Source organism: Archocentrus centrarchus, chromosome 2 (assembly GCF_007364275.1).
Source record: "Archocentrus centrarchus isolate MPI-CPG fArcCen1 chromosome 2, fArcCen1, whole genome shotgun sequence".
NCBI lineage: Eukaryota > Metazoa > Chordata > Actinopteri > Cichliformes > Cichlidae > Archocentrus > Archocentrus centrarchus.
The window spans coordinates 10744384-10756809 of record NC_044347.1 but is presented as its reverse complement, the minus strand read 5'-3'; the positions used below and the strand labels follow the sequence as shown (position 1 = coordinate 10756809).

At 42.1% G+C, this 12426-nt stretch overlaps 1 protein-coding gene across 1 annotated transcript; it reads right to left on the bottom strand.

Annotated features, from left to right (window-relative positions):
- Nucleotides 1–4937: 4937 nt before the first annotated feature.
- Nucleotides 4938–10550, bottom strand: orc4 (origin recognition complex, subunit 4). The gene is given in 15 exon segments (XM_030750527.1): nt 4938–5946; nt 6032–6099; nt 6176–6271; nt 6353–6461; nt 6548–6589; nt 6591–6635; nt 6868–7041; nt 7125–7276; nt 7364–7412; nt 7489–7574; nt 7664–7739; nt 7831–7921; nt 9567–9643; nt 9724–9790; nt 10514–10550. Coding segments are annotated over 14 exon segments (1305 nt in total). The 5' UTR covers nt 9781–9790; nt 10514–10550; the 3' UTR covers nt 4938–5763.
- Nucleotides 10551–12426: the final 1876 nt, after the last annotated feature.

Sequence of the window (12426 nt, the reverse complement as noted above, 5' to 3'; positions counted from 1 at the left end):
AACCGGTTGGTTACCTGCCAAAGTGGCTGACAAAACTTATCAGCCACGAGCAAAGAAACTCGCTGCTGTTTGGTTGGCAGTCATATCCCAAGTACTGTAGGTGAAAGACTTCCAGCTTGAGTTTAAACTGCCCTCGGGGAAACCGACCCAAACCGACAAATACCATTCAGGGATTCAGTACTATGCTTTTCTAAGTTCTAGCGAGTTATATGCAACCAGTGCCGCAACCTACCCTACACTTCTGTAGGCTCAGCTGCAGGAGTGACTTTCAATATACACACACACGAATAACTTGTAGCATTTTTTTTTTTTTAATCCGTGACCTTGCATATTGATATGTTGTATTTATTTTTTAATTTACTGGCCTGAGGTTTTGGGGATCAGAGCTCGAGTGCAACTTGGAATAAAGTTCTGGCACGAGCTTTGGTTTTGTTGGGGTTTCAGGGTTTGGGGAGGGTGTTTTGGGGTGGGTGTTCAGTTGTAATTCAGGAACTTTCTTTAATTCAAAAAGAAAAAGATATAAACTGTACTCATGCTTCTTTCTATTCAGTCTATGGACAAATGACCGAGAATGAATGTTATTCAGACTCCTGGATTCCAGTATTGTGTGTACTTTGATGGATTGAGCCCGGCCCTGTGTAACTTTAGAGGGCTTTGCGTTTGGCTGGTTTCGTGTGATTGTGCCCTGTCCCGTAGAAACTTGTAAAGCCCAGCACACTTGGACATCCTTTCATACACCTCTCAGTTGTACCGGCTCTGTGGTCCATTAGGACCAAACCAGCCGATGAAAAAAGAAAAAGAACCTTGTCCTTGGAAGGACTGAACCGTAAGACTTCTGGCCCTCCTATTGTTTTAGCGCCTAAATTTCCAAAACAAAGCAAATTTTTGGTCATCTTCACCTAACCAAACATCAGATTAAAGCGACTGGAGACGATCTTATTTAGTGTTTGTTGGTTCCCCTCAGGTCTATACTATCTCTGTTACTCCACCAAGGGAGGATTCACATTTAGTGGCGTGGCATATTGACGAACTGAGTTGGGAATCTGTTGCTTCACTGTTTGTTCTGAAGATTTGAAGAAACTTTAACAAAAGAGCTTCTAAGTACTCAAGAACTCCCTGAACATCTGGTTTCATAGCGGGCACTTCTAAGATGGTCCAGAACAAACTGTAGCCCAAAAATGTCAATATAATGGGTAAACCTTTTCTTAGGGGTTTGAGAAAGTATAATTCTATTTTAAATTTTCTAGCAGCAGTTTCATAATAGCATCACCTTCAACAGCCAGAACTTTTTGTCTAGAAGAAGGTGCTGGAAAAAAAAAGTATTATTGATTGATGATTGTGTCACGAGTGCCCCCCACTGAACTGCAGCCAGTTTCTGTTCAACGGGACTAACAGGAAGTGGAATGGTCTCTGCTAGAGCCCCTCAGGTTCAACTTTGGAAGCACTGGTCAATTAAATCAATGAAAACGATTGTGATTGATTGGTTGTCACTATGATGAAGACTCCATTTAAAAAAAAAAAAAAGTGCTCATGAGAATCCTCCCTTTTTGGAGGGGCCAGACCACTTCCTAGGTAGGGATAGTAAATGATTGACAGGTGTTTGCAGCCTGTTAGAGGGCTTGTTGTATTCTGGCCCTTGACACACACTAAATGTGGCATTGCATCTGCTGGCCACACTTCAGTAGTGTTTTAGGCAATTTTGTTCTTTTTTTTTTTTAACCACCATTTCAGTTGGTGCAGGATCTCAAAGATTCCTAGATTAGACATCTTCCCATTTTGATGACTTCTCCTCTTACAACCAGCGCTAATGCGGAGGTGTTGTCTGAGTGGCGACGCCTGTCATTGTGTTGCATGTGACACTGTCAGTGCAGCAATCATAATGGGCCCCTAAGAGTCCAGATACTCAGCTGCAGCTCACGCGACCTGCCTGCTCCCAGATTTCAAATCAAAACCAGTGTGGGGGTTACATGCGAACGTTCTCTTATTGTGTGAAAATAGTCCAGTCGCATTGGCCACCCCTGATTTGCATAAAGTATCCTAAACTTTAGCTTCATCCTAATGAGGAGCAGATGACTCTTACTGTTGACTCTCATTTGAAGGTGTATGGATGGGTCTTCTGCGTGTTGAGGCTTTATGTGTTTCTTACCACGACTTCCTCCAGCCCAGCACCTCACATTGCTGTGCATATAAACAGTGAAACATTTGTGTCTTGTTGCCCCCACTATTTTAAGCAGTCTAGGATCTGTACAGACATAAATACCTGTATCAACTATATACTCTGAGCTGAATCTTTATAAGTGCGTGTTGAACTTCAGTGTTTCCTCTACATTCATTTATACTTTTCTTGTGTTTTGACTTGGCAACCCAGGCCTGTAAAAGTTTCACTAAGTTGAGATTTGTGTGGGCTAAAAGCTGGAGGCTCATTGGAGTATTTTGTAAGGCAGAAAGAAAACAAATCATGATGGTTCTGCCAAGGGTGTTCCTCAGGGAGCCTATTTGGGTCCCCTAATGGTTGCATTTTAAAAAGCTCTCCAAGCTCTTTAGGAGCTGTTGCAGTATTCCCATACATGATACTACAATCATCCACTACAGGTTATTTCATTCCAGCTTCCCAATCTCCTCCTTTTTCCCGCTGTTGGTAAGAGTTTTAGAGGAAACATTGAACTCCAGTGACCCCCACCACTAAGACTGTCTTGCAGTAAGATAAGTCTGGTTGCCAGGCCTGAAATTTCTACAAAAAAAAAAAAAAAAAACATACAAAAACACTACTTTGACCCCACATTTCTCAAGGCTTTCGAGTTGCAGTGCTGAGTCAGGGTCTGCCAATGCTGTCTCCGATGCTAATGATGCTCACAGGGTTCTTAAGGCTGGAAGAAACTAATTAGTCTGATCAAGAAATTTCAGCGGGTTGTTTTTTGTTGTTTTTTTGTTTTGTTTGTTTTAATCTTTCTTCAGTGATGAAAATATCTTGTTTCTTTGCTCCTCATACATGTGACTGTACATTTTATGTTACTGAGAAAAAAAAAAAATGGGAAAAACAGAAAGAAACTAAGGTCTGCAATTTCAAACTGGAAAGTGAAGTACATCAAAAAAGCACCCCGCTGGGGTTTTCCTGAGCAGGAGTGAGTCTTTACCAGCTCCAGGGGTCGTCACCCTGACCTTTGGCAATTGTCCTCTCACAGATGAGAGGAAAGAAAAATCCTCTGAAAATGTGTTACAGCAGAGGAAGAACCTTCACGAACCCTGGGTACATTATGACAGAGGAGGCAGGACTGATCCCTGATCAGCACGGCAACTCTAGGCTAACATTAGCCGGCCGTGGTTTTTATCAGCTGAAGTGATCCACGTGATGTAAATAAATGTGTTTTTAGATTGTGAGTGTGGTTTTTCATTTCTTTTCCCTCACTGAATCAGTCTGGAGTTTGCAGTTAGATATCAAGTTTCTACAAACATCTCCAAATGATGCATCTTAACGTGAATGACAAATATACTGGTTTTTATTTCAATTTCCCAGCTTCTTCTCAGCATTAATGCCAGATAGTCACAGTTAGGAGTAATCAACGTGAAAACCAGAGAGCTGTCTGTGGGTGAAAAACAAGCAATTGTGAAGCTGAGAGAAGCCACCGCCATAGCCTGTACAACTGTTTGGAGTGTCCTGAAGAAGAAAGTCGTCACTGGTGTTCTAAGTAACAGATGTCAAACAGGTAGGACTGACGACAGCAACAGGAGTCGATTGACAGAAACATTTTAAGTGCTGTAAAGACCCTTAAACAGCTGTTAGTGACATCAGCAACAACCTCCACAGGGCAGGAGTGAAGGTATCACAATCTACTGTTCACAGAAGACTTCATGAACAAAAGTACAGAGACTTCACCAGAAGATGCAAACCACTGATTAGCAAGACGAACAGGAAGTTCAGGCTGGACTTTGCCAAGAATTAGAGAGACAAGCCTCAGGAATTCTGGCCAAAGTTTTATGTACTGATGAGACAAAGATGAACCTTTACCAAGGTGATGGAAGCAGTCTGGCCATTATTCTCTGAATCAATAAGACACTTTCACTCAGAGAACTGCCGCTCACTAAATAGTTCCTCTTTCTCAGACCATCATCTGTAAACCGGAGCGGTTGTGGGAAAATCCCAGATCAACATTTTCTGAAACACTCAGACCAACAACCATGCCACGTTCAAAGTCGCTTACATCACTTTTCTTCCACATTCTGATGCTCACTTTGAACTTCAGCGGGTCATCTTGCTGCCATGTGATTGGCTGATCAGATATTTGGTGTTAATGAGCAGTTGACAGGTGTACCTAATAAAGTGGACATGAGTGTAGCCTATTGTCTTGACTTAGCGCCACTGTTTTTTCCACAAAAGCCAACATCTTGACAAGAAGCAGACTCACCTGCAGGTTGAACAAAAACCTATCAGCAGGTTATGGAGATGGAAAATGCTTAATTATTAATTAACATTTACATGCTCGGTTCCACTTCTCAGCCATGCTGACCGTGCCTGATTCATTGCGCTGGACTACAGGGCACCGTTACCTGCTTTCATTTCATAAAGGAAGCTCCTTCTTACAGCTGCCATGCAGATACTTCCAGGTGACTTCACCCAGTTAGGACCCTGCCCCAGCAACACTAGTAGACTGCAGCCTTATTGAAACACTCAGTGCTACATGTTGTCTAACCAGAGGTGGTTAATTTGACAGTGGGAGGCACTTTTTCCTCCTGGAAACATGAAATTATTAGGGTTATATTTGTAATGCACGGCCAGTACAGAATGACATTTTACACTGAACAAAATCTTTAAAAATGCAGCTTTAAATAAAATAACAGTACGGTGCTGAATATCCGTGTTGCATTCAAACACAGTTCAAATAAGTGGAAAATTTAACTTTTTTGTTTATACAGCTGGAAAGAAAAGAGGATTTAAGCCATTTTTACCTTTAAAACTTTATTGAGCAGCGAGGACTTTGACGACTCAAGAACACCAAGTATCTACCAGGAGGATGTCCTGTGATTAAATAATGAATGAAGTGCTTTTTACTGACACTAATAGGAATCTAATGTTGCAGAAACTATACCAGAACATCACCGACGTTCACTCGGCCATCAGATTTCACAGGTTACTGCCCAGAAAGTGACAGATAGGGCCCATCAGGTGATCGCTGTGCACCAAGTCAGAGGAGCAGCGATTCTTGTGAGCTGTGGAGGGACAGATGCCTCACCACGGCCTGACCACACTAGTTAATATAATATGCATAATAATTAATTTTTTCCCCAAGAATCAAAACTACAACTTTCATCCAGGTTCGTGTCAACTGCACGAATTCACCACTAGATGGCAGCATTTGGCAGCTTGATACCGTGATCTAAAAATGATCTGAAGCCTCAGATGGTCCACGGCTTGTTTGATTTTTCTAACCTACAATTTTAGCAGGAAGGTCAATCATTGTGTTCTAGACTAAATGACACAACACTTAAAGCTGAATTTCAGTCTTTCTTCTCCAAAAGGAAGCCCGTGTGATGTAGGTCATTAAAAAGCTCCCTAAACCTTCAAAATAAACCTCTTTAATGATAGAAGAGGGGGAAAAAAAGGACATATAGGGTCTGAAATCTGATCCCTGATTTCCTTTTATTTCCTGATAATTTACGGTGAACATCCAGAAGATCCAGAAGAAACGTCACGTCGTCGTTTTGCTCCAACCTCCAGCCTTAGTCCAGGTCAAAACAAAACTAAAACCCTCTAAATGTTCCGAAGTTCTACCCAAATGCCGACATGGCCCACTGCTTGACGTCAGTGGGGCACTGTGGGTATTTCTGCAGGGCCTCCATGATCTGACTGTGGTCCAGCGTGAGCCTCACAAGCTGGTACTTCCCGCTGGGATTTGACCGAGGGCCCGTCGACGGCCGGATCAGCTCCAGCTGCTGCAGGTGCTCGAACGCCTAAAGACGAGAAGAGGCGAAGAATCAAGGGAAGGGAAGGGAAGACTCCTGGGGGGGGGGGGGGCTGCGAGGAGTTTCTACCAACCTTCATGATGACCGGCTGCTCAAAGTTGTAGATGGAGCTGGACTTCCTCTGCAGGAATTTCTTAAACTCTGGAAACAATCATGCCGGTGTGAGGAAAAAAAAGAGACAGCTTCTTGAACTTACATATTTAATGCCTGCTCGTACCGTTATGGACCATCTGGAGGTTGAACGGCTCTCCTTCGTAGATGTCATTGAGGTGTTTCATGGCGATGACCAGGCACAGCTCCAAGATGGACAGGCCTAAAGAGACATAACTCACTCAGACTCTTCCGATCGCGACTTAAGACATTCCCCTCTTCCTTTTTTGGGATTTGTACCCACCGTGGAGCATGTTAGCCGTGGAATCAGCAAAACACATCCGGCTGGCCTCGAGCAGGTCGGCCGGTTTGATGGCAGGTTTGGCGACGGAGACGCGACTCAGACACAACATCTACGAAGACATTTGCATGAAAAACGTGATGAAAGAATAGAAAACGCTCAGTGTTTCAAACCAAATGGCAGAGATGTTCTTCTCACCAGCAGCACGTGCAGAGAGCGGATGTTTTTGCTGGAGTTGAAAGTGTCTCTGCAGGACTTCCTCCACGGATTTGTCCTCACACAGAGTCTGGAGAACAAAAAACAACCAAAACAGCTTATACAGGGGAAATGACCTTCGAATTCCTCTGACGACCTCATTAAAAACACTTTGCTGCAAATGCTGTGAATAAAACATGAGGTTTATTTTGTAAGTGTTGGTTTGATTTTAAGTTAGAGTCTAATGTGACCGTCTGTTTGCAGAGACGCTCATTTATCTGCAGCCTGAAGGCGCTTCACACCCACAGGACTGTCCGCGTCACCTTCACGCTGGCGTTCCACTCCTGAGCGAACTTGTTGTCGGGAAAACTGTCCGGCAGGCTGAGCTGCATCTGAACACGCTCCAGGAACTGGGCGAAGTTGAGGCCGCTCAGCAGGTGGATCTGACGGTGGGAAAACCGCGACTTCACCCGCTTCTCCAGCAGCTCCAGAACATCCTGGATGGAAAAAGAAGCATCACACATATTAAAAACAGCCATCGTTTCTAGCAAAAATTTCTGAGCAGGATACTGAGACCCACTAGTCTGCAGGTGAGGCCGACCACAGCGATGGGAGCCTGGGCGGACTGGGAGACGTCGAACAGGGTGTAGAGCAGAGTCTGGTTCTTGTGGTGGGCAAACAGGTCGAACTCATCCAGGACGAACAACACTGGGCAACTGGTGCTGCGGTCACCTTGAAGGGATCAAAAAAACCCCATCAAACGTGCTGCTGTGGCCTTGAAAGCAGCTGAAATCAGTCTGAAATCCTTACTCTGCTCACCTTTTTTTAACGCCTCCAGAAGGAAAGCCAGATTTTCAGCAAAGCTTCCCTGAAAAGAGGCAGAGAGATTTTTGGAGGTGTTTTTAGAGCTGAAAATGTCAACAAAAGTCTCTGTGAATACTCACAAACACTTTGTCGCCAACAACATTTTCCAGTTGGAGCTGCCTGGTTATTTCTTTCAGCGCGATTCTGTCATCAGTCTGCAGGAGACCTGCGGCACACACACAAATCCATCCCATTCAGACTTCTACCAAACGTGTGGGTCCTTAAACTGTGAGGAGTTTAAATGAGGTTTGGTACCATTGAGGTGAACCTGAAGAAGGTTTTTCTCCACCTCTTCCTCCTCCTGCAGGTCTCTCAGCACACACTGGAGCAGCTTTGGGCACAAAACCACAAACGCAGACACAGTCAGACAAGAAGTCCACACAAATAGATTTTTAACCCATAAACACATTTTAGCAGCTCACCGTCGTTTTCCCTCCTCCTCTGGGACCCACAATTAACACAGAGTTACTCTCCCCGTGGACCGCCGTCCGCCTCAGCAGCTCCAGGAGATGTCTGCAAACACACTGGCTTTAACTACAATACCCACAATGCCCTGTGAATACACACCCCCATTTCTTGCTTCTAAATGAGTTGAATTCTCTTGCTGGGGAAGCTCGTGTTGTGGCCAAGTCGGTTGGGAAACTGGGACAGAGCTGTCACCCAGGTGCGACTGAACTGGGTCACAGAAACTCACACCGAGCTCCAGGTCTGCTCTTAATTATAGATGACAGTTCTACTACAGGCTTTCCAAACCGCCGAAGACCTCTAGAAACTGAAGCGGAAGCAAAACAACAACATTTTACGGATTACCTTTAAAGGTACTTTTGTAATTACCTTAAATGTTTCACCACAAGGGGGCAGTGTTTCACCAGTGAGCATGTTGAAATGTTTTCCGATAATTTCTTTAGCCTTACGTCCAGCCTTTTTCCAGGCCTGCATTGTAACAAGAATGCTTTTTTTGTCCCCAAAGGATTTGTCTACTTAAATACAGTTTATATTGACTCACTGCACCATCTAGTGGTACAAACTGGTATTACATGAAGGTACTCCCTCTTCAGATGATACCTTGTGGGCACCATGCTAGGTTAAAGGAGATGGTTCTTCAGACTTTGTCGACAGCTTTGGTGAATTTTGAAAGGTTCAGAGCTATTTTTAAATGCATTCACTTACAACTAGCACCTCCTAAAGCGTGTTTTTGTAGAACCACGTTGAATCCCTTGCATCCAATTTAAAAGTTGCCACAGTAAGGACTGAGTCTTGGTTGCTAAAAACTTTACAAGACACTTTACAAAACTTTACAAGACATTAATGATGTAGTAGGTGTAAAATATTGAATAAGATGTTGTGCTGCATGACTGGCTGTATTCTCACTCTTACATTTAACTTTATGACACGCAAATTTCAAGTGGATTGCCGATATTTTCTCCAAGCGTATTGTGGGTAAAACTCGTCACCAACCGTCCACCAACGTCATGTAAACTAAGTGAAGCATTTTACAGACTAAGCTAACATGAGTGGCACTTCATATAAGCATAAAGGTGGGGCAGCAAAGCGAAAAAAGGAAAAACCAGAGGAAGGAAAAGCCAAGTTACAAAAACACATTTTGTTTGTCGTGATGTTATGAGCTTTATTATTTGGGTATAAAGGGCCCAGTGATTTTGCCCCGCCCCCGGCCCGGCTCTGATTTGTTCTGCTAGTGGTGCACCTTGGTTCTCCCGTCATGAGTGCCAACTGAGCTGATTGTGTTGGACTTGGAGCTGATTAATCTGGAAGAATGGCACTAAAAACTAGTCGGTTCAGTTTAGGCAATTAAAGCTAATCTAATGGGTTTTAGGTCCTAAAACAAGTTGGTTAAGCTCGGGAACATGTTGTGGTTTGGGTTCCAACGCTCCCCTTCACAACAAGTAACTCTGATTACAAATGATGACTTAGGAGTGACCGATTAACCCTCACCTATACTTGCAACAAAGTCACGACAAACGCAGCTATGACAGAGCCAAAGATGCCCCGAGGATGAGAACGGGCCGGTCCAGCTGTAGCTATGACAGGAAGCTTTGGTGGTCATTTCTACAGACAGTTTCTTCTCTTTCAGTGATTTTGTATAGTTTTAACAACTATACAAAATTTCTTTGCACCAGCCCTGATGATATGAACCTACTTGTACTGAGCTTCCACTCCATCCAGCCTGTCAGGGAGCTGCCTCTCACAAAACCGCTCCCTTAAAATCTGCTGAACCTGCACAGAAACAAACTGGCAGCTGATTAGGTTTGTGCTGGAGTACAACAGGGAGAAACTCACTGATTGTTCATACACACCTGTGTGATGCATTCCCCTATGGGCAGATGAGCATCTTTGGCCTTCCTCTTACTCATGATGATGTGCCTGTAAACTGGAAACCATTTAAAAAGTGGGAAAGCAGGACAACTTATACAGTTTATTCCATTTTTCAGCTGGATAATAATGATATAATTGTGTACTTCACATAATGTAGATGGAAAATCTTCAGAAATACACCAAATTGTCAATTAAACGCACTAACACCTCGAATAAGACAGTTTTAACCCCAATAACTACCTCCCGTATGAGTTTACGCCAAGCCTCCAGTCTAATAATCACCAAAAACAAAATAACATCGCTTCAGGACACATTTACATTTGGAGGTAACAAATGTTAAAGGCGATTACAGGTAAAAACAAAACTATTTTCCATTCGGGATACAGCTAAAGCAGCAATAACCGTCCATTTAATATGACGGCTCATCTGAACCTTTACATTACAATAAGATTATGTATATGGATATTTTATGTATGCCGAAATAGAAAATGACTCTTATCATGTGAGAACCCGTCTCGGGTTGCATTCAATACTAAGTTACTATCCGCCGACAAGGCATGACATCACTAAATTGTCATTTTACAAAGGGAGTTTGGTGCCACACACACGCTCGAAACACAATTCAGAGCTTCACTCTCAGATCTGCTCGCTAAAAGCGCGCTGAAGAAGCACAAATGTTTTACATTTCTGACTTTCATTACTTCGACCGCTTCATAAAAACACATGTCAGTTATTCGAGCTTCTTATACATACAACAGGAGAGACACATACCAAGAGAAACTGCGGAGGAGGCTCAATCTTCGCGGGAATACTGCTCTGTCTGTGATGACGACTTCCGGTTTTGACTAAACTGGCCCTCTGATTGGCTGCTGCTCAGAAGCGCGCAGAATAGAAACGGCTGCGTTTATATATATATATATATATATATATATAGATATATAAGTATATATATATATTATATATATATATAGATGTATGTGTATATATATATATATATATATATATGTATGTGTATCTAGATAATCTATATATATATAATCATATATATAATACTATATATATATGCTTTTACTGCATTGGCAGTGTGTTTGGGATAATTGTCATGCTGAAAAGTAGTTAAGCTGTTGCCAATCAGATGTTTTCCAGATAGTATTTCATGGTGGATCAAAAAAAAAAAAAATTTTTTTTAAAAATATATTTTGCTTCCAAGCAGTCAGACTTTTTTATTTTTGTAGTCTTGAGCAATAGTTCTCTAGGTGTTGTCTTTGGATTGACTGCTTTTCACTCATTTTCAGTCCAGTCCTTGTACCTGATCATTTTCATGGGAATATTTTTGTTTGTTTGTTTGTTTATGTTTATTAAGCCATTTAATACTTTAACACTTTTTATGCTTGAATGAATCATTCAAGCATAAAAGGTACCTAACTTAAGGGATGAACCACTGTTGTGTTTACACATAACAGGCAACTTAGTAAAGAACCAATTTTAAATTATATCTTTAGGCACTTTGTTACTAGCATCTGGACCTTCAGCTGATCCATCTGCTGTTCACTGAAGCCTCATCAGAAATGGTCTCAGTGGTAGGGCGGCTGTCAAGAAGCCATTCTTAAGGAAGTGAAAACAAGAAGAAAAGGCTGAGGTATGCCACATTACACAAGAACTGGACTGAAAATCAGTGGCAGCAGGTCTGATGGAGGGATGGATCCACATTTGAAAATCTGGTTTTCATCAGAATGTAAGAGGAGTTCAGGAGAGAGGTACAACAGTGAATGTCTGCAAACATCTGTAAAACATGGTGGAGACTCTGTCTGCATTTCAGTCAGTGGTGTTGGAGATCTTGTTAAATTTGATGGAATATGAACACAGAAAAGTACCATCAGATTTTGATCCACCATGAAATATCATCTGGAAAACATCTGATTGGCAACAGCTTAATTTTTCAGCATGACAATGATCCCCAACACACTGCCAATGCAGTAAAATCATACCTGGATAGAAAACACACTATCAGTCATGGATCGTCCTCCCCAGAGCCCGGACCTCAACATTATTGAAGCAGTGTGGGATCATCCTGACAGAGAACAGAACAAAAGGCAGAAACATCCAAAGAGAGCTTTGAATGTCCTTCAAGAAGCCTGGAGAACTGAAGACTCATAAAAATAATACCAAAAACAGTCAAGTGTGCATTAATAGAATTATTAACTCATGGTCAATATAACCCCACTTTAAATTCAGTAATTGCAGCACAACTGTTCTTGGGTTCCACAGTTCATACCTACAGATGTAGGCAGGTAAGTGTGGTAACTCCTGTTTTAATACTCAAGCCCCCCTCAGGAAGTTAATGATACTGCATATTTTTTTTAATAACACTGATATTTTTTAAATTTATTTTTACATATTTTTTGCCTGAAGGGAAATTATAAATGCACTAAATTACACACAGTGAAGACCATTTGTCTCACTTACTGCTAATACACTTATTAAATCACAGTGTTTCAGTCGGATGTACCTGATGAAGCTCAGACTGAAACTTTCAGGTGTGCACAGATTTTTGAACAGGCTTGACATAAAAACCAGAAAAAGAAACCAAAAATCAATTAATGCATCATAATTTAAAATAGAAAATAAGCCATGTGACCATATGTGGATGACAGAAGGGTAAAAATAATGTGTTGTTTTGTGCT